Source organism: Lathyrus oleraceus, chromosome 6 (genome assembly GCF_024323335.1).
Source record: "Lathyrus oleraceus cultivar Zhongwan6 chromosome 6, CAAS_Psat_ZW6_1.0, whole genome shotgun sequence".
NCBI lineage: Eukaryota > Viridiplantae > Streptophyta > Magnoliopsida > Fabales > Fabaceae > Lathyrus > Lathyrus oleraceus.
This window is the reverse complement of record NC_066584.1, coordinates 39,601,763-39,625,637: the sequence shown is the minus strand read 5'-3', so window position 1 is coordinate 39,625,637 and position 23,875 is coordinate 39,601,763. Positions and strand designations below refer to the sequence as shown.

Sequence of the window (23,875 nt, the reverse complement as noted above, 5' to 3'; positions counted from 1 at the left end):
CAAGTGGATTTTTAAAATCCGTTTTGCTTTTATTAATTTCGAATCAATGCAAATCAAATCTTCCGATTAAACGTAACATTAAAAATATTTTTATAACAAAATCTAAAGAAGAGGAACATTGGAGTCTCGCATTCCATGAAAACCTCGAATAATCGTCTCTGAGACACACATCTTGGATTTACAAATTATTCTTTCTTTCATTCTAAAATATCTAATTCAAACTTGGATAAAAAAGGGACATTTGAGTCTTGTATTCCATGAAAACCTTGAACAATCGGCCCCGAGGCAGACATCTTAGTCTTACTGAATGTTCATTGTCCGTAAAAATTTTCATAAACGCTTTGAATGAAAAAGGTACATTAGAGTTTCCCATTCCATGAAAACCTCGAATAATCGACCCCAAGGCACATGTCTTTGTCCTACCGAGCATTCCTCATTCTCTTAAAAAACATTCAACATATCAAACCTCTTTTCTCACCGTCGTGCAATCAAAAACCTTTTTACAAAAGAACACTGTTTAATTTATTCTCCTGCGATGCAAACAAATGCTTCAAGTCTCCAACTACGAACTACATTTTACCGCTAGAACGTGATCTAAAGATTCGTTTAGTAAAATCGACCAACTCCTAAACATTTTCTATGAAGAACTACATAACCTTTGAATTCCTCATTGTACTTGAGGATACGTAGGAGTGAGATCAGTAATCTCGTCAAGCACCCTAATAAAAACCTTTTTGTGACCCCTTTTTATTTTTATTTTTAATCTTTTACCACTCAAAGAAAAAAATGACATAAGCTAACATTATAATCGTATATTTAACTAAATAGTTCACACTGAGTATAACGGATGTGAGGGATGCTAATATATTCCCCTCGCATAATCGACTCCTGAACCCGAATTTGGTTGCGACGACCATTTTCTTTTTTCTTTAAGGGTTTTATTGATATTTTCCCTTTTCTACTGAATTGAATCAACTTCAGTGGCGACTCTATTATTTATAGCGTGCGAGCGCTCGTGGTATTTTTTGCATTATGACACTAGTGATCATATAAGTGTGATTATGTAAAAAATTTAGCATTCATATAGTTTTACACATACATATGAATGTCTTAACTCTTACTTATCATCATAGGTAAAAAGTATGATTTCAAAGAGGAAAAAAATAAAGCATGGAATAGTTCATATGAGAAAGAGTGAAACATTTATGATTCTCAAAACAAAAGGCCTCGTGGGGCCTGGAAAATATTCAGAAGTTTCTGTTGTAATTCCTAAAGAGGATACCTCAATAGATGCAAGTGGGAGTTGTCGCTCCGTGAAAAATACCTTAACACGTCGCACGCTCGAAGATACAACAGACTCATTACCGAATTTTATTCATTCTCGAAGGAAAAAGAAAATATCGATAAAATCCAAGGGGAAGAGAAAAGGGGTAAGGAAGTCGGTTATGCTAGGGGAAGGTATTAGCACCCGTCATACCATAAATTTTACCTGAGTTTTTCACTCGCACCAGCATAGCATAAATCAACCCATTTTGTCGTGCATTTTATCAGTGAAAAGCAATCATCAGGATTTAGATGAAAAGTCAAGAGTTATGGTATTTTATCTAGTCTTGATGACACTCATTCAGTCATCTGTTGATTAAAAAGTCAAAAGATTTGATTTCTCAATCTCAATGCATCGTTCATAGCATAAATCAACCCATTTTGTCATGCATTTTATCAGTGAAAAGTAATCATCAGGATTTAGATGAAAAGTCAAGAGTTATGGTATTTTATCTGATCTTGATGACACTCATTCAATCATCGGTTGATTAAAAAGTCAAAAGATTTGATTTCTCAATCTCAATGCATCGTTCATTCCATTACATCTTGTTTTCAGAGTTTTAGAGGGTGACAATAAAGAGTATTGTTCTCGACCCCCGAGTCGATATTGTATTTACTTTCTCAACCCCTAAGTTGATATGTTGTATCTCCAACGAGTCTCTTGTGAGTTTATTTCCCAGAGAGTCTATTGTATTCCCCAACAGTTTACTTCTGACAATCCCATGCAAAGTTAGCATTCCATATTGATATGCTCTTCGACGAAGCATTGGATTGGACGTGTCAGTCCAATAGTTAAGAGTAATGTTACGCCTTTTGTATAGTATTAACATTTCACTCCCTAACTAGTATCTATGATCTTCTTATTCCCCAAAGGAGTCTACTGTCAGCCAAGAGAAACTGAATATGCAGTTATTCCCTAAAGAAAGTCTTTTTGTTTATTTCCCAGCAATTTGCATCAACCAATAGCAGTTGAATGTAGTGGTTTCAGTCAAGAGTAGTTGAGCACCATTTTATTTTATGCAGTTTTCATCAACCAAGAGCAGTTGAATGCAGTGGTTTCAATCAAGAGCAACTGACCACCATTTTATTTTATGTAGATTGCATCAACCAAGAGCAGTTGAATGCATTGGTTTCAGTCAAGAGCAACTGAATACTATTTTATTTTGCACAAATTTGTCTTCAACCAAGAGCAATTGGATATGATCCATTTCGACCAAGAGTTGTTGAATATGACATATTTAGCTAAGAGTAGTTGAATATGATCATTTGTTCCCCCCAGGAGTGTCTACCTTCAACGAAGAATGTCTGGGGAACACTCGAGCATGTTACTTTATAATAAATCCATCCTAGAGATCTACTGTCAGTCAAGAGCAGTTGAACATTATTCTCTGTTCCCCAATCGTTTACATTCATGATTAAGAAATAAAGAGTATTTCTTAACTCATACGCATATCATCTGAGAAATCAAGAGCATTTCTTAGTTCATTTACATTCATGTTTAAGAAATCGAGAGTATTTCTTATTTCCTTTACGTTCATGATTAAGAAATCAAGAGTATTTCTTAATTCACACCATTTCATAATTAAGAAGTCGAGAGTACTTCTTAACCTGCATAACATTTAAGTAATCAAGAGTATTTCTTAACACATTTACATATCATCTAATAAATCAAGAGCATTTCTCATTTCATTTACATTCATGATTAAGAAATCAAGAGTATTTCTTAGTTTATCGTTTTGTTTGAGTGTTGCATTTAAACTTATTTGATTGAGTAGTTGTCTTTTTATGATTAATTCTGCTGCAACGAGCCTAAGTAAAGGCGATCATGTGATGACAGGTGTTTTGAATTAAATTTTTTTGAATGTTTGTTGGTTGGTTATCGTAGTGATACCTTAAATTGTCAAATAATTCTTTTATATAAGTTTTGGGGATTAGGGTGTTACACGTGGAAAGGCGGGTGGCGAGCGCTATTGGGGACGAGCCAATCTGGAAGAGGCGATTTTGGTGGTATAGTTATCTCACTGGAAGATCGTCGGGAGCGACAGAGCTAGTTGTAACACCCTATAACTCTACATATAAATTATCACATGATTTAATAAAAAGTGCAACCACATAGGGTGTCACACACATCAAACATATCCTGCTCCGTAACACAGGTTACATTAACTCACATAAAACCCATCATCGCATGCTCATGTTCACTTAGGGTATCATCGCAGTAGAATCATCATTAAAAAATTGTTAAAGGTATATCATCTCATGACATTTAGTCTCAAACTTTAACTTTCATATCATAAATAAAACGAGTTAGATCAATCAACTCGAATGAAATAGTTAGAATCTCCACGAAGCAACAACAGTATTTAACTTCAACATAAACAACATAATAAGTAAAACAAGCGTTCCCAACGTGATGTTACATAATGAGATAAATACACACTAGTCAAAACGATAAACTAAGGAAGTACTGCATGAGCCAACTTCCACTTACTTCAGCGAGATCTACTCCTGAGTATCTGCACGATGCCCATGTAAAGACAACATTCAAACATAAGGGGTGAGAAACAACATTCAATATAAAAGTGTAACGAATGCTAATGTATAAAAATATATAATAAGTATACATTCATTACACAATCAATAACAACATATTCTCATACCTAAATCATCAACACCATTATACATAACAACATCATAATCATCATCAACAACATACACAACATCATCTTAATCATACATAACCGTATTTCACGCATCCATCTCATTTATGCTATGCGACTCATAACAATGACAACAAATCATATGCATGTGATACCATATCACCAAAAGGTTCCTTAGTGAACCGGGTTCACCCTACTCGAACCCTGAATCCACTTTGCTCGAATTCGAGATAAGTCACCAAACCACCATGCTCGGATTGCAACCTGCCTCTTTCATCAACAACAACAACGACATCATGAATGCATGTAAAAAACGTCAATGCAACAATAATATGATGTTTAAAGTCCCCTCCCGATAATAGTCAAAACATGCATTGACCCAACAATAATAATCCTCCCTACGTGAATTGTTATTCACCAATCACAACAATATCATCAATATTATTCTCAACATCATGACATAACATCATATACCATACTCGAACATTAATCAATATTACTACAACCAATAACAACATCAACTCCAACAACTTAACAATATCATAATCACCAGTATTCGATCATGTTAATTCGACATACGTTAACATCTTATTATTATAACTCAATGGTTCGTTACTCAGTCATACAGACCTTCATAATTATCCCTATAGGATACACCTAAATTTTACTCAATTATTTCACCAAGAACAACCATGAGGTAGATCTTTGCATTAGCTATCCAACACTTTGAATCGCGCCTCAATTCGAGTCACGAAACTCAAATTGCGCTCGAAAACGTCTCACTTGGTACAAATCCAAGGAACTACTACGAGATGCTAAGACTCGTAGCGCTTCCCAGCCAAAAATCCCATTTTTGACTCGCCTCTGGCCCACAAACCAGAGGGCTGCTACGGCCGCCCGTAGCACGCGCTATGCCCCGTAGCATATTCCAGAAAACCACATATTTCTCGCAATTTTGTGTGATCGCTCTTGTTTTTCAACTGTTCATTCGACCCCAAACCCCCATTAGGGGTGTACACGAGTTGGATTGGATCGGGTTTGGCCTAACCTGTTACCCAACCCATTCAAACTTCAATGGGTTGGATCCATCGTCCAACCCACAATTTCATTGTCAAAACCGATCCGAACCGACCCGTTCATTAATGGGCTGGGTTGGTTTGGGTTCGCGGGTTGTGTTTCAAATAAAAAATATATTTTTTTATGATTCTTTTTGTAGGTTTTATAAAAATGTAACACAATTCAATACAATCTTACTCATTTATAACACTCAAATTCAATGAAACACATCATATAATATCTAATAAAATTCATCAATACATCATAATACTTTATAATAGTATAAAATTCAACAAGACGCGTTATTTCCATAAAATACATAAGTTGAAAATGATATAAAAGAAAATGAGAAACAATATTTAATCTTAGAATTACGTAAAATCATTGGTCTAGTAGTATTATTGGTGGAGAATAATTTTTTTTTTGAAAAAATTATGGTTATTACTAAGTTATTAATTTTATAGTGTTATTTAAAATAATAAAAAAAAACAAGAAATTACTAAAGTCACATTAATGGGTTGGGTCAACGGGTCCGCAGGTTGTAAAACTAAAACCCGATATCGAACCAAAATTATACGGGTTGGGTTGAGCAACCCGTAAATGAATGGGTTTGAGTAATTTATGGGTTGGGTTGAGTTGGGTCAGCGGGTTCGTGGGTCGACTCGCACCCATGAACATCCCTAACCCCCAGTTTTGACCTCTAACAGTCTCAAATCATACCTACATCATGGTACATGAAAACATATAGATTTTTATCATCTCTTAACATCTAAATCAACAATGCATCACATTCATCATCTCTAAATCACTATTAACACACTTCATGGCCAGAACCTTCACACATTCATCAAAGTCAGAAATTCATACCACACAATCACATATATAAACATTACAAATCATCATTCAATCATGGATTTATGAGAAAACACAACAATCAATCATTTAATCATTGTAAAGACATAAATCCTAAGGAGAGTAAGAACCTCTCTTTTTACTCCATGCAATAGACGTAGATTGAATGCCCTTTCTCCCCCCTTACCTAAATTTTTCAGTAATAATTGATCGTTTCTTGAACTTTTCTCTCATAAGCCTTCTCTTTCTCTTTCTCTTGCCCTAACCTTCTTTTTCTCTAATTCCAAAAGTTTCACGTACTATGAACTTTTTCCCTCACTCCTTGCATTATAAATAAAAACCTAATTATATCTTTCTAATATTACAGTAAGGCCCAACTTATTACTAACTTACATTATTTATTTTAATTCTCCATAATTCACACTTTCCACCTCAAACTCATTATTTTTCTTTTAATTTAAATAAATTAAATAACATCCTATTATTCAATTATTATTAAATTAGTTCTAGTTAATTTTAAATAATCTTCATTCTCTCTGAAGTCTTAACCTCAAGGTTATGTACCCTTATGACCCACCCTTAATTAATTACTGTCCACAACAAATCAAATATCTTTGTAATCTTAATTAATTAAAACTTTAATCAATTCTAAACAATTATCCAACATCTTACTCTCTATCCCTATCCCTCCACCTCAAGTACACTTACCCCCACAATCACATAACAAGTAAACAAATGACACAAAAGACATAATTAAATTAAACAAAATTATTTATCAAAAAACGGGTTTTACACTAATGGGTGCAGTGTTGATTGTGGCCGAAAAAAGCAAATGAGAAAATAATTTTTTGAGTGGAAGATAGTGGGTCAACCAGCTCTGAAATCATAGTGTGTTTTTGTGTGTTGAATATGATCACACATATTGTATGTTTATATCTTAATATGGTTATACACAATAGGTAATAAGCTAATTACACTTATGACTAATTGAATATCAATTATTACTATTTCATTTCTAATGGATTCTTATAAAAAATGTTTAAATCGAGAGTTCATTTTAAAGTTTTTATGCTTTCTACTATTTGATTAAACTTTTATATTTGATATATGAGATTAATTACTATGTAATGTCAATGTAAAAAGTTTTGCATGGTCAATTCATTATCATAATTCATTTGAATTACTTTATAGGTATTAAAAGTAAAAGTCAATTTTCTTTCGACACCCATATCTATAATTTGACTGTAAAAAGTTCTTTTATATAATCAATGCATTTCAATTAAAGTTCTAATATATTATTAGCATTTCAAGTTCAACATATAGTAATGATTCAACATCTATTTTACTCATAAATATGCATCTCTATAAATATTTTTCAAACTTTTGAAATTTTATCTAACTAACTCATCAAACTTTTTACAATAAAAACTTATAATTTGATATATCCTTAAAACATGTCAAACTAAAACATGAAAACTTCAAATGTGTATCAAACTTGATTTACTAGAGTAAGAATGTGATTCATCAAATATTTATTCAAATGCTTCAAACTGCTTGAATACATCATAGTATCTCATTAGAGTGAATCAGTGTTCACAGAAGTTGATAAAAGCCTACAAACTCTAGCTTCCTTATAGACAAGTCCATGAGTACAAAGATACCCTTTTTGTGGACTACAATGTCTATCTTCAGAACAAATGCACATTCCTTCCAAAGCACATCCATCAAATTTCACTAACTCCTTCCCATACAATATCTCATCAGACCAATCACCAGAAAACACATTTTGAGGATCCATTTGGTTTTTAGCATCAATGAAAGCATTAAACTTAGGATACTTTTGTCGCACATTTAAAAATGCTAAGTTCCTATTTTTAGCCCAATGTGGCTTAGCACCATACTTAAAAAATGCCATTTGTTCCAATTCCTCCCAAACATCTTGGTTTAATCTAGGCGTAAACTGGTCATTTGCGCGATAGTAATTGAAATCAATCACTATAGAATCTTCGGATGGTCCTAGATATGCTTCTGAGGCTTTAATGTAACGTATCAAAATTCCATTATAGTTGTCTATGCCACAGAAATTTTGTGGATTTATGTCTCTTAGGTTTTTCACATCTTTGATAAAGTCTCCAAATTTGGAAGCAGGGAAAATTGCTGATGATTCATAGAAGAACAATCCTTTGATCCTTGGATCCCAAGCACATGATGTGTCGATTCTTGATGAATATAAACATGAACCTGAAGTTTGCATTTTTCCTTGGTAACCAATTACAGGATAGCCAGTGAAGATTTGACCATTGTTTTTTAAACCATTGGCTGTTAATTTCTTGAATGCCAATGAAGCTGATGCTGTTAAGCATTTTCCTTTTGAGTTTCCTGTATTTTCCAGCAATTTCTCTGCATCACAGCGTTTATATGTTATGGCATATATATATATATATATATATATATATATATATATATATATATATATATATATATATATATATATATATATATATATATATATATATATATATATATATATATATATATATATATATATATATATATATATATATATATATATATATATACACACACGTTAAGCTATATTGAAGATTTTAAATTGCAGTTTTGTTGACTTTCTTGTAATTTAAGTTATCATTTAAAAGTTAGTTAGTGAGTTAGTTAGGTAGTTAGCATTAGTTCTTTTGGTTGTGTCCTGATGTGGGACTTCTAATTGCTTGTATAAATTAGGGGTGTGCAAAAATATGGTTAACCAAACTATATGCCTAAACTGAATTGCATTGCACCATAAAATAACTAAACCACTTGAATGGTTAATGAACTGAACCATTTAAATTAACCAATTATAATTCAGTTTAAAACTGGTTCATAACCAGTTTTCTTTTATAAATTACTTTAATTATAATTTTTTTTAATAAAAAAAATTTAATGAGAGTAAAAACAATGGAAATTAAAAATATTTATAATTATGAAAAGTAAAAAATATTTTATTGAAAATTAAAAATAAAATTATAAAAAAAATATATAGTTTTTTTAGAAAAAAAATCTGAAAAAAAAATATTTTGTATTCCATAAAATAAAAAATAACTTTTTCCAGAAAATCATTTTTTTATTCATTAAAAAAATATAATTTAATATAAAATTAAAAAAAATTCAGAAAAATAAAAAATTATTGTTTTTTGAAATAAAAGAAATCTGAAAAAATATTTTTTTTTAAAATAAAAATTTCAGAATAAAATATTTTTTGTAGTGAAATTTTTCTCCAAAATTTTTGAAATATAAAAATAAAATAATTTTTTTTCCGAAAATAAAATTCGAAAAAAAAATTATTCTGGATTTTTTCCCCAAAAAGTTAAAATCAAATTTTTTTAAATTTTTGTTTTTTGCATGAAATATTTATTCCGATTTTTTTTCCAGAAAAATAAAATTTTTAATTAATTTTTATAAATAAAAGTTTTTTTTAAAAAAATAAATATTTTCAAATATAATTATTTTTTTAAATTAATTATTTTTTTATAAAATTTAAAAAATTGATTTTAAAAGAGTTCAAATTATAAAATTGGTTTATAATTGCAAACTGATTATAAAATAGTTTATAAATGCAAACCGGTTATAAATTAGTTTTAAACTTAATTGAAACCATTTTAGCAATTAACTGCATTTTTTTAAAAATGGTTATTATAAACTGAACTGAACTATAAATGTGGTTTGGTTCAGTACAGTTCATGAACCACGAACACCCCTAGTATAAATATACTACCTCGTAATCAATACAAACTAACACACATTCACTCAATTACTCCTAAGTTTCTAATTGATTTGCACTAACAAAGTGATATCCAAGAACTCTGTTCATAGTGATTGAAGCTATAGTGGAGAACAACAACTTTCCAACAAATCTACCGATTCTTGATGGCAAGAATTGTGGCAGATGATGCAAACAACTAAAAGTGATATTCAATGTTCAAGATGTTAGTGAATATGTGATTGAAGGTCTTCGACCTTTGGTTGAAAATCCAACCGAAGCTAAGTGTGCGACCTTCAAAGAATCGAAGAAGAAAATCAAAATGTTTTGTTTTACATTCGCCAATGTGTAAATACGAAGGTATTTGACAAAATCTCAGAAGCAACATCTTCAAAGAAGACTTGGGATATGTTTGAGAAGTATTATGGTGGTGATGCAAAAGTCAAGAAGTCATGGCTCCAATTATTGGAGAGGCATTATGAAATGTTGGAAATGAAAGAAATTGAATTTGTTGCAGACTATATTTCAAGATTGCTTGCCTTGAACTCAGGCAAAATCTTATCAGAACAGGTGATGATTAAGAAGGTTTTGCGCATTCTTACTTCCCAACATGACATGATTGTAGTAACAATTGAGAGACAACAAATTTAAGAAATATGAAGATGGAAGAGCCGAAAGGAACACTCGAGTCTCAAGAACTTAAGGGATTTAAAGAAAAGGTGAAGAGGATGTTGAACAGGTTTTGTTGGCTCAAACAGAGAAAAGAACGTTTGAAGAAATGGAAGAAAGATAGTGTATGAGTGTACAAAGAAAAGACAAGAACTGGTGACAAACCTGAATCTTCAAAAAGAAGAAGAGGGAGGGTTCATCAAGAATCATAACAATAAAGAGGTTATGAAAAGAAAAAGATTCAATGTTTCAATTGTGAGAAGTATGGACATTAAGCATTTGAGTATGGGCTTGGCAAATAAAGCATATATCGTTCAAGAAGATTCAGACCATGTCTTATTAATGGTAATAACAATCACTATTGTGAGTTGCGATTCAAACGGTTGGTTCTTAGATACTAGTTGCTCCAATCATATGATAGGGCATAGATATTGGCTAGAAAATTTGGATACAAGCAGGTCAACTAGAGTGAAGCTATGAGACTGCATAACCTTGACAACATAAGGAATGGGAAAGACTGTTATCATGAAGATGGGAAAATAACAATCATTGAAAAAGTGTTATATATCTCAAGAATGTTATGCAATTTATTAAGTGTTTGTTAACTTGTGTAAAAATGCTATTCAATTATAATGATGAATAATGCATTGGAAAAGTTTGATAAGAATCAAATATTCGTGTTGAAGTCACCACAAGTCAAGGATATAATATTTTAAACATCCATAAGAGCAATTGAGATGAAGTGTCTCTGTTGAAAAATATATTATTTCCGATTTTATTATTGTCTTTAATACTACATTTATTTTTATTTATTCTTCATTAAGGAGAAAATAAAGTGTAAGAATTGTATATTCATTATATAAACCAGCTTAAGGTTGAGGAATAACACACAACATCTTTTACCTATTTTTTCCAATATGGTATCAGAACACTGGGTTATGGGTTACTGTAAAGCTTTTCACAACTAGAAAAAAAATTGTTCGACCCACTTTCTTATCCGACCCGATTCACATACCCGTTTAGACTCCTATGAAGAATAACAAAAACAGGTGATCTTCCCCATCACAGGCCTACACCGGATCCAACCATGTCGAACAACCGCAACCTGAGTTGGGCGTCGTCCGTGGAAACGACGGTGATCACGGAAACAACGTACAAGAGGAACCGCCGGTGGTCATAAACAGTGGCAGCAATGACGACAACAATGGAAACAGGAACAACATTGTTTTTGGCGACAGTTGTTCCAACATAGGCGATAATGATCAAGAGGGTTCCTCATACTCCCTCAAGCTCAATATCCCTAGAATGAATGAGAATAACTAAAATGAATGAGAATAGCTATAATGAATGGGCTCAAACTGTTTGGTTGGTATTATATATCAAAGAGAAACTTGGTTTCTTAATAGGAGCAGTAGCTGAATCGACAACAGGAGACCCTCGTTACAAACAATGGAAGTCGGAAAACTCCTTGATTATTGCGTGGCTGGTAAGCTCTATGGAAATTGGAATAGGTAAACCTTACATGTTTTTACCTTCCGCAAATGATGTGTGGGAAACTGTTAAGGAAACTTACTCTGATATTCAAAACTCCTCTCAAATTTTTGGTATAAAATCAAAGTTATGACATGCGAAACAAGGTGATAGGAGTGTAACTGTTTATTGCAATGAATTGTTGACATTGTGGTAAAAGTTAAATCTCTGTTATAATGATAATTGGAGGTGTACAGAAGACAATGTTTTGTTTCTAAAGAGGCAAGAAAATGATCGTGTATTCATGTTTCTCGCTGGGCTCAATAAAGACCTTGATAAGGTAAGAGGTAGAGTTTTAGGAAAAGTACCATTGCCAACTCTTTGTGAAACTTTTACAGAAATAAGAAGGGAGGAGGCACGACAATGAATTATGATGGGCAAGACACCACGAAGCACTGAATCTGAAGGCTCAACTCTGGCTACTAGGAACCTTGACGAGGGAAGAAGGTCAGACAAAATTCCTTGGTATGAATACTGCAAGTGCGAATGACATACATGTGAAACTTGTTGGAAGCTCAAAGGCAAACCTCCTAACTGGAAGAAGAAAAATGGTCGTGCATTTCAAGCTAGTAATTCTGATCAAGGGCAGCAACCCCCTCCGTCTCAGTTTCCACTCACTACGGAGCAACTAGACAAACTATACAAACTCCTCGAGTCTCCAACCCCTTCTTGTTCTATAGCAACAAAAGGTATTTTTTTATTTCTTTGTGTCAGCCCCAGTCATACTTGAATAGTAGATTCAGGTGCCTCCGATCATATGACAAGTGAATCTACTTTGTTCTCTTCATATAGTCCATGTGCAGGTAATTAAAAAATAAAAATCGCAGATGGCTCTTTTTCAGCCATTGCAGGTAAAATGGTATGTTGTGTTGTCTCCAATGTTAACTCTTAAAAATGTCCTTCATGTTCCAAATTTATCTTGTAATTTAATGTTCGTCAGTAAATTAGCCCAAGATATAAATTGCCAAACTTATTTTCTCCGATCTCACTGTGTCTTTCAGGATTTGAACTCGGGGAAGATGATTGGAAGTGCTAAGGAGAGTGGAGGACTCTACTATCTTAACATTGGATATGCATCACAACTACCTTCAAAAACAATAAGTTCCTGCTTTGAGTCTTTTTCTGTTTTGAATAATAAAGATGACAACATTATGGTATGACATTTAAGATTAGGTCATCCTAGTTTTCATTACTTAAAACACTTGTTTCCAAAAATATTTCATAATAAGAACTTTTCTTCGTTTAAATGTGAAACATGTGAGTTTGCAAAGCATCATCGTTCCTAGTTTTCAATACAACCTTATAAACCATCAAAACATTTTTCTATTATTCACAGTGATGTTTGGGGCCCTAACTGTACAAGTACACTCTCTTAAAAAATGGTTTATCACATTTATAGATGACCATACAAAAGTATGTTGGGTGTACTTGTTAAAGGGGAAATCAAATGTTTGTCAGGCTGTAAAGATTTTCTTTCAATGGTGCAGAACCAATTTCAAACAAATATCCAAGTCTTTAGAAGTGATAATGGCAAAGAATATTTTAACATTATCCTTGATGATTTTTTTCTAAAAAATCGAATTGTACATCAAAGTTCGTGTCCTAATACTCCTCAACAAAATGGAGTGGCCGAAAGAAAAAATAGACATTTAATAGAGGTTGCTAGAGCTCTACTTTTTTCGAATAAAGTACCAAATTATTTGTGGGGCGAAGCTGTTCTAACAGTTATTTGTTTAATTAACAGAATGCCCTAAAAAATTCTCAATTTTCAAACTCCAATTAATGTCTTCAAAGAATGTTTTCCTAGTACTCGCGTTTTAACTGATTTGACTTTAAAAATCTTTGGTTGCACGGTCTTTGTTCATGAACATAAAAATGTTGAAAAACTTGAGCCACATGCTATAAAATGTGTGTTTGTTGGATACTCTCCAACCCAAAAAGGATATAAATGTTTTGATCCAAAAAATAAGAAAGTGTTTATCACTAATGATGTTACATTCTTTTAAAATAAAGCTTTTTTTTTATGAGACTCATCTTCAAGGGGGGAGATAAATGAAGACTCGTTTCAAATTGAGGATATGAGTTTTTTAAATAACTTATCTTTGCCAGTTTCACAAAATTCTGATACTTTTTCACCCGCACCAATAGAAAATGGTCATGATTCTTTATCTGATCTTACTCCTATTATGAGTAAGGAACCTTATGAATATGAGCCTACATTTTCTCTTGTAGAAAACAATGAGAATCCTGAAAACGATGATAATGATGATCTAATTGAAATGCCATAAAATAATGAGTCACTTCAAGAAAACAAATTTGAATTAGGAAACAGGACTTGTAAAGGAAAGTTTTTTTTGTGAAAAATCACCATAAAGGAAAGGATTAGTCCACATCTCAACACTGCCAGGAATTTAAACCGGGGAATGATCAACTTCCTAACAAAAGGAAAGGTAACTCTATCTCTGTTTATGAGAGTCGTATTTTATATCCTGAAATAGATGATCATGTTTCCATTAGAAAACCTATCAAATCTTGCACTAAACATCCCATGTCCGATTTTATATCATATTCAAATTTGTTTTCATCTATGTCTGCCTTCACCTCAAAATTGTCTAGTGTAGAAATTCCAAAAAGTGTACAGGTTGCTCTAGAAATTCCGAAGTGGAGGGAAGTTGTGCTTGAGGAGATGAAAGCTCTTGAAAAGAACAAAACTTGGAGTGTTACGTCACTACCAGATGGCAAGAAGATAATTAGATGCAAATGGGTGTTTATTGTGAAGTATAATTCAGATGTGTCAATTGAAAGGTACAAAGCTCGCTTGGTGGATAAAGGTTTTACTCAAACCTATGGTATAGATTACTCAGAGACATTTGCTCCTGTTGCAAAATTGAACACTCTCCGAATTTTTTTGTCTCTTGCTGCTAACATGGATTGGCCTTTGCATCAGTTAGATGTTAAGAATGCCTTTCTTAATCGCAATCTAGAAGAAGAAGTATATAGGGACATTCCTTCCGGCTTTGAAAACAAATTTGGATCAAATGTGTGCAAAATAAATAAGTTTTTGTATGGATTAAAGCAGTATCTTATAGTTTAGTTTGAAAATTTTACTCAGTCCATGAAGAAACAAGGGTACATCCAAGGATAGACTGACTACACCTTGTTCGCAAAGTTCTCCTACGATGGGAAAGTTGTTGTCCTGATTGTGTATGTTGATTATATTGTCCTTACTGAAGACGATACAGTGGAAATGGCAAGAGTAAAAGAGAAATTGGCAATAGACTTTGAAATCAAGGACCTGGGATTCATGAGATATTTTCTAGGTATGGAGGTTGCCCGATCAAAGAATGGTATTGTGGTTTCACAATAGAAATACATTCTAGACTTGTTGAAAGAAACAGGAATGAGTGGATGTTGTCTTGCAGATACCCCTATGGATCCTAATGCTAAATTTCGGGGAGAAGGTAATGTTTCTGTTGATATTGGAAGATATCAGAGATTGGTTGGGAAAATGATTTATTTATCACACACCTGATCTGATATTACTTCTTAGCTAGTGTAGTGACTCAGTTTATGCATTCTCCTTTCGAGGAACATCTTGAGGCAGTCTATAGGATACTGAGATATTTGAAGGGAAATCCTGGAAAATGATTTTTTTAAGAAGACTAGTGAAAGAAATGTGTTTATCTTCATTGATGCCGATTGGGCAGGTTCAACCATAGATAGAAGATCAACCTCTAGATATTGTACATATATTTTGGATAATCTTGTGACATGGAGGAGCAAGATACAAGGAGTTGTAGCAAGGAGTAGTGCAGAGGCCGAGTTTAGAGCTATGTCTCAAGGTATTTGTGAAGGATTATGGATCCTTAGAGTCCTAGAAGAACTTAAGATGAAAATTGAGCTTCCATTGAAACTGTACTCTAACAGTAAAATTGTTATTAGCATAGCTCATAACCCAATTCAACATGACAGAACCAAGCATATCGAGATTGATCGACACTTCATAAAAGACAAGTTAGATGCAGGAATCATATGTCTACCCTGAAGGAGAATTGCGGTCCAAAACGCAGCGGAAATTAAAATTTTTCTCCTTTAGAGATCCTTACGAATGGTCATGATCAGTGATAGAATATTTACCTCTTGTGACGGTTGAAACCTTTGGTGCAGATCTCTTGTAACGATCAAAACCCTTTGATGCAGATCCACGAAACGATCACGAACGTTGAACGATGACAACGTCTCTACTCAGTCCACACGAACGGATTCCTTCAGTCTCAGTGCTAGCTGGTACGAATGAAGGCTTTGAGTGAGAGAGAGAGAGAGTGTGAGAAAACGAAAATAATGCAACCGCAAATTTTTGCTTCTGCACAAGGGTTCTATTTATAGAACCACTTGTGTGGGCTTCAAGCTAAAAGCCCACTTAAGTGTATTTTGGCCCATATCTTATAATATGCCCAAAATCACTTAAGCCCATGGAACCTTACCATATTTCGTATTCTACTCAAGTACACCGTACCTTACGATATCCTATAATTCACTTAAGGGCACCGTACCTTACGGTATTCCTTAGTTACTCTATCTCTCATCAATCCGTCCTTTGTGTGTGACCCTGTAGGTTTTCGTGACGTTGGCAATTATATTAAATCACGCATTTACCATAATAAACAGTGAGCGGTATCTAGCAACACATCACTGCTACCCAAGACACGAAAATGTCATGTGATCTGACAATTCCTTCTGTGATAATACTTATGTGTATAATTACCCTTTTGCCCTTATGTCTATATTGAACACAAGGCATAGACCGTGTCATCCTTGTCCAGTTCAATATTGGGCCCATAGACATTTATCCTGTTATGCAGGATGGGCAAATTCCATCTAGGTCACTCATGTCCCTCAGCATGCTTTGTGGAGTACCCATCAACTATCTTTATGGTTATCCAGTTACGGACAACGTTGGATCAGCAATAAAGCACTCGACTCTACATCTAGGGTCCATAGTGGTTTCAGGTCGAAGAGTGGAATACACTATTATCACCATGAGAATAACTTATGACACCTTGCATAACTTTCTATATAGTATTCTCATAGCGGGTCAATCCGGTATAAATATTACTCCTAATATTCATACCTATGTTTAAGACTTGATAACTCTTTATCCATGATCCATGAGATGTGATCATCAGTCTACAAACATAATAGTCTTAATGCTTTAATGTTATCCCACTTCACACTAAAGCTCGACTACGGATACTTTAGGAATAGTGTCCTTATGTTTAATGTGTTCTCATGATTAAGTCACACTTAATACATTAAACGGACTATCTATTCCAGGGACTTTATTAATCAACCATAATAAAGAGAATGCCTTTTATTATTCGATACAAGTACCAAAATGTATTGGCCTCTAGGGCTTACACCAACATACCCTTCGTGGCTTCAAGTAAGCAAACTGCAGATATCCTGACTAAAAATTTAGCAAGACCTACTTTTGAGCATTTGATATACAAGTTGGGCATGATAGATACCTATGCACCAACTTGAGGGGGGTGTTGGAAAATATATTATTTCCGGTTTTATTATTGCCTTTAATACTACCTTTATTTTTCTTTATTCTCCATTAAGGAGAAAATCAAGTGTAATAATTGTATCTTCACTATATAAACCAGCCTAAGACTGAGGAATAAAACACAACAGCTTTTACCTATTTTTTCTAATAGTCTCTATGCAACAATGTCCACTTAAGGTAGTTGGTTATGGCATATAAAGTTTGGCCATTTATATTTAAGAATTTTGCTCAATTAGTTGATAAGTAAGTAGTGTTTGGTACGCCTAAAATAACCTCATATGAGAAGGTTTGTGAAATTTATCTAGTTAGAAAGTAGCTTAGGAATTCCTTTCAGTCACTTGTAGCACATAGATTAGTTGATGTGCTAGACTTTGTTCATTCATATGTGTGTGACCCTATTGAAGTTCCATCACTTGGTGGAAACAGGTACTTTATCACATTTTTGGATGAGCTTAGCAGGAAGATTTACCTATTTTGTATCAAAGCCAAAAGTGAAGTATTTGCAATGTTCAAGAAATTCAGAGTTCTAGTAGAGAAGTAATGTGATAGAACTCTGAAAATTCTTAGAAAAGATGGTGGAGGTAAGACAACTCAAATGAATTTAAAGCTTATTGTGATTCAAATGGTATAGTACAAGAGGTGAATTCCCCTTATACACCACGTCACAATGGACTTGCAGAAAGAAGAAATAGAACCTTCCTTGATATGACAAGGAGTTTGCTTAAGTAGAAGAAAATACCAAGCACGTTATGGGGAGAGGTTGTGTCTAGTACAACCTATATGCTCAATAAATATCTGTTAAGCATCTAAGAGTGTTTGGTTAGTTATGCTATAGAGGTGTACCCGAGGAAAGAACGAAGTAACCATATGATAGGAGTGAACTTATGATACTTGTAGGGTATCATGAAACAAATGCTTATAGACTATAAATCCATCCAAATACACAATCATAGTGAGCAGAGATGTGATACTGTGTCAATCAAAATCTTGGGATATGAGCAACAACCAAGGTTGTACAACTCCAATTGTTCCAATTATGATTTATGAGGAATAAGAAGATCAAGATGAAGGGAGGACTGAAGTATCAGGTACAAAATTAGTTTAAGAAAGAAAGACCACTCATAGACAAAGGTTTGTGTCAACAAGGTTGGTAAACAATGAAACTCTTCAGGATAATGAGATAAATAATGAAGGTGAGTTTATAAACTTTCCCTTCTTGTTGATGCATAAATAGTTACCTGTAGAAAGATGCAATGATTGAAGAATTGAAGGTCATAGAAAAGAATAACAATGGGGAGCTGACAAAGTTGGAGCATACAAAGTTACTAGTAAATAAAAGAGCCATATATGTGAAACGGGTGTTTAAGTTGGAGTTGAAGCTAAATGAAGAGATAGGCAAGCACAAAGTCAGATTAGTTTCAAGAGGATTTATGTAGAAAACTAGTTTGCACTATGATGAAGTATGAAGTATACTCATGTTAAAATGATTTAGACTGTAAGGTTAACTGTAGTCATTGCATATGGAAGAGTTTGACCTCTATTTTACTTAGATGTCAAATCTGTTTTTCTTAATGGACCTTTGGATAAAGGTGTGTATGTGACATAACTTACATGATTTGAAATCAATGGCAAGGAAGAAAGATATTCTAGTTGAATAAAGCACTATAAGGACTTAAGAAAGCACCTACAACTTGGAATAATATGGTAGATGGATTATCGGTACACCAAAAGTTTGTGAAGTGCGCCTCAAAATATGGTGTGTATGTGAAGAATGTGAAAAGCTTGGGAATTTCGCTAATCTACCTTTTTGTGGATGATTTGTTAATCACTGGCGACAACATGGTTGAAATTACAAATTTCAAGGAGTAACAGATGATTGAATTTGACATAGATAATCTTGGAAAATTGAATTACTTCACAAGGATATAATTTGTTGAAACAGAAAAAAGGTTTGGCCATGGATCAAAAGAAGTATGCCTTGATGTGCTAATGAGATTCAACATGATTGAGTGCAATTCAACATTAACCCCTGTAGAAACCAATTTAAAACTTAAGAAAGATGCAAATCAAGAGGTAGTGGATCTTATATGTTCCAGCAAATCACTGGATCCTTAAGGTATCTATGTCACAACATGTCAGTTATCCTATATGCAATTGGAATCATTAATAAGTTCATGAGTGAGTTATGAACCTCATATTTGCTTGCAGCAAAAGGAATCATGAGGTACATTAAAAGAGCACTAAGTTATGGAGTGATATTCTATGCAAATTCAAGTCAAACTTGTATGGATATAGTTGGCTTCTCAAATGCGGATAGGAAAGGCATCTCATACTACTAGTTCAAGTTCTACCATGCTCAAATATTACAATGCTCTAAAAAGAAACCAGTAGTTGCATTGCCTACTTGCGAGTCTGAGTACATATTAGGCTCACTAGTTGCCTTTTAAGCAATATGGATAACCACAATTTTGAAAGAACTAAAAATAGAAGTGAGAAAGCCTATGATAATGTTCTTAGACAACAAATTTGCAATTGATATGGCATGAAAACATGTGATACATGGTATAAGCAAGCACATTGAAGCAAAATTTAATTTTCTTAGAGTGTGTTTGGATGAACTATTTTAATAAGGAAAAATAATTTTTTGAAGGAATTTAAAATGACTTGAACAAAATTTATTGTTTGAATAAAAAAATATGGAGAATTGTTAAAATAATGTAAATTTATGAGGTATTTTATTCAAGTTAAATTTAAAGAATTTAAAATAACACCAAAAAGTAAAGAATTTGAAATTTCTCTGTCACTCTATGTAATGCGAATGTTAAATTATTTACTATTTTTTTCAAAATTTACAAAATGGTCCTCATATTTTAGGAAAGTTTCAAATTCATCCTCCAAAAATTTTAAAATTTGCAAATAATACCCTATTAATTTTCAAATTTTATAAATTGGTCTCTTTAAATTTTCAAAAATTACAAATTAGTCCCTATTTTTTCATATTTTAAATTTGGCTAAAAGTTTTAAAATTTATGAAAATGGCCCAAAAGAATTTAACAATAAATCATTTTAATATTCCATCCAAATAAAATAATTTAAAAATGAATGAATTACATTAAATCATTTGAATTGTTTGGAATTTTGAACTCCTTAAAAATGATCATTTATCTCATTCAAACACACTCTTAGAGTGCAAGTTAACAAAGAAGTGTTGAAACTGGTTCATTGCTCAAGTGAAAAGCAATTGACAGGCTTGCTCACCAAAGAAGTCAAGATTGACACTTTTGAAAGGCTTGAGAAGGAGATTGGTGTGATATCTTTATAGAACTTGAATTAAGGGAGAATGTTAACTTTCTTGTAATTCAAGTTATAATGTAAAAGTTACTAGTTACTTTTGACTGAGCATGTGATTACCCATTATAAATTTAATTTGTGGTCTACTAGATCTTATTGTTATCATGATTATGCTTGTATGACCCACATGTCTAAAATTTCCTAGAATATCAATAGTCAGGCAATTGCTACCGCACATTCAATTTAAAACATTTATCTATAGTAAGGACTAGGAGTACTAATGTGCATGATTTTAGAAGAGTATGGGATAAGGTCAAGATTATTTACCTGCTCCTCTGACAGATTCAGGGACCAAAATGGAATTGGCTTGAAATCCAATGAAATCAAAAACTCCATCACCAGAAGCATTTAAGGGAGCCCTGAAATCATATCTATAAACAGCAGTATGTCTTGATGGATACCATGTTATGTCTGCAAACTCATACTTGTTTGCATGATCCATGTACACATTTTCAATATCATTATCATCTGTGAAATTGAATGTTATGCTTCTTTTGAACCTATGCTCAAGCGATAACTTTACCTGTTCATTAAACAATGGTAATAAAACAGTTCTTAACTCATGGCAATTGCTTGCTTTCAACACCTTTCCTAACTTATTCTATATAGTGGTTGACTTTTTACAACGCCAATTGAAAATCCAGGTAATAAAAATGAATTGTTCATTAGTACTATATTTTAAAATGTATAAAATTAGGTAAAAAAATAAATTTTAAATTGTAATATTATACTCCCGTCTTAAATTATAAGTAAAAAAAATCACATTTTTAAGAAAAAACTAAAAATAATTTAAAGTATGATAGGTTTGTATTTTTTTTCTTATAATAAGTTTGATAAAAAGATAGGAAAAATACTTTTTATTGATTATTTGATTATCTAGAAAATAAGTGAATACAATTTTCATTTAATTATCTTAAAAATTATATACTTTTAAATTAAAAAAATGAAATAAAATAGAAACAAAGTTTACCTTGGAGATAGCACCCAAAACACCAAGAGAAACTTTGGCAGCATTAAAGAGAGGATGATGTGAATCCAATCTCAAAATCTTAGCATATCCTTCAGATTTAGAAGCAGGAACAACAACACTAATTTCCAAAACTTGTTCATGAAAAGCACCACCTTTACCCCACCAAGAACTCCCATGTGCACCAGTGCTAATAACACCCCCTATTGTAACACCCTCCCAGTAAGGTGCATTCACCAAACTAAACCCATTTTTCTCAACCTCATCAATCAACTCACGAAGTTTCACACCTGAATCAACTGTCACTGCCAAATTTTCTGCATCAATTTCGATTCCTGAATCGTATTTTTCCGTGCTTATGAAAAAAGCATGATTATTTTGTAGTGGACACGAGAGTGTTGGGATTGTGTGTGAGAATTTGGTGACGATTTTGGCTTTAAGGTTGTTTTGAACAACGTGGGAAACTGCTAAACGAAGCTGTTGTTCTGTGGTTGGGTATGTTACATTGAGAGCGTAACATGTTTTGCGGTCGTTCCATGTTCCGTAGGAGTTTTCAAGAGTGCAGATTGTTTTGTTGCATTGGATTGGTGACTTTGGGGTTAGGCTATGGATTAGTGGAACTATGCATAAAATCCACAATATGAAATAGTAGCTAGTGTTACTCATTTGGGATTGTGATTATGAATTTGATGAGTTTTTTTTTTATCTTTTGAGTTGGTTACAGCAATATTATTATATATGATGAGTGGGGTGCATTCTATGTGTGGAGTGGGGTGGAGTGCAAGTATGAAAGTTCTAAAGACAAAAAGTTGAATAAACAATACAATAGAAGTAAATGCACATGATTCTTGATTCGGAGAACAAGAATAATACCAACCTGTGGCATGGTGTGTTGTTTAGGATTTGGATTGTCCAATATCACAATTTTAAGTTTTCACGCCATCAGCACATATAGTAACTACTCCTATTTGATTGAGATAATAGATTTTAAAAAGTGAATTGATTTTGATCTCTTTTAATACACCCCGAGCAAATTAAAAGTATTTGAACAATACTATGGACTACAATACCTCAATAAAATGAAGGTTAGCAAAATCATCGAGAATCATTACAAAAAAGAGAAAAGAAAACAATATGATATACTACCTAAGTAGATGACGTGGATTTCTATAGAAATACATAAAAATAAATAAAAAGAATTATTCCATTTGTTTCATAAAAAATATCTTATTTGAGCAATGCGCGATTTTTAAGAAAATGATTAGAAATGTTAGTTTTAGTAAAAAAAATTATTGTCATTTACTAGAATACTCCTATTAAATATAATTAAAAAAGTAGTTGAATAAAATGAAAGTTAATGAATAGGGGTATAGTAGTGAAAAAAGAATAATAAATGCTACATTGGTAATGTAAATGGACAATTATTTTGAAACAAAGAAAAAAAATGTAAATGAGACACTTTTTATGAGACAGAGGGAGTATTCAACAATCAACCACGATACTAAAGGAAATCTTCGCATAAATCCTCATTCCATATATAATTTTCATAAAGTCTATATGCAAAGTCAATTGAAGATTACTGACAACATGCAAAGACAATCGCAAGTTTGGAACGAGAAAATAACAATAAGTTATTTGGCAGGCGTGAGTTGCATATAGTCGTTGGATGTATATAGAGTTTGGACTCTCTATGCTTATATACAGGACGACTCTCGTGTGCTGACAAGGTTCTGGAAGGATTGTAGCTCCTTTCGAATGGTCGGTCGGGGATCCATATGGTCGGTCCATAACAGTTTCCCCTCAAACCCTTATTTATTTGTGGCACATAAATGATTTGTCGTTTTAACCTCAGTGGTTGATCACTCTTTTATTTATTCTGGAAGGGCAAGATTAAATGTTTTTTTAATTGAGAATTCGCATTTTTAATGCCCCATGTCACAAACGTTTTTTCGGTGGTATCCTCATTATGACCCTTGGGAACTAGAACACTTAAGTGTTGTGTGTTAGTGAATTGAAGCGTTGATAAAGTCTATTTTCTTTTGCATGCTAGCATTCGGTTCTTGAAGATTAGCTTTTCATTTTTCTGAGTTACCTCTCCTAGTTAGTTGTTATCTCGTTTCTTTCGATATTTCGCTTCCTTG

The 23,875-nt window shown here is 32.9% G+C and overlaps 1 protein-coding gene across 1 annotated transcript; it reads right to left on the bottom strand.

Annotated features, from left to right (window-relative positions):
- Nucleotides 1–7,376: 7,376 nt before the first annotated feature.
- Nucleotides 7,377–22,566, bottom strand: LOC127097409 (L-gulonolactone oxidase 3). The gene is made up of 3 exons (XM_051035905.1): nt 21,738–22,566; nt 21,035–21,290; nt 7,377–8,291 (listed from the first exon to the last, which is right to left on the bottom strand). Exons 1-3 carry the CDS (start codon nt 22,398–22,400, stop codon nt 7,468–7,470), a joined length of 1,743 nt encoding a protein of 580 aa, XP_050891862.1. The 5' UTR covers nt 22,401–22,566; the 3' UTR covers nt 7,377–7,467.
- Nucleotides 22,567–23,875: the final 1,309 nt, after the last annotated feature.

What these genes read in the sequence shown, in the direction of transcription:
- LOC127097409 (XM_051035905.1), bottom strand. Translation starts at nt 22,400, where the DNA reads ATGAGTAACACTAGCTACTATTTCATATTGTGGATTTTATGCATAGTT. An exon ending in TTTTGGGTGCTATCTCCAAG is followed by an intron (nt 21,291 to 21,737) that starts GTAAACTTTGTT and finishes TTTAATGAACAG; the next exon opens with GTAAAGTTATCGCTTGAGCA. An exon ending in TGAATCTGTCAGAGGAGCAG is followed by an intron (nt 8,292 to 21,034) that starts GTAAATAATCTT and finishes GCTGTGATGCAG; the next exon opens with AGAAATTGCTGGAAAATACA.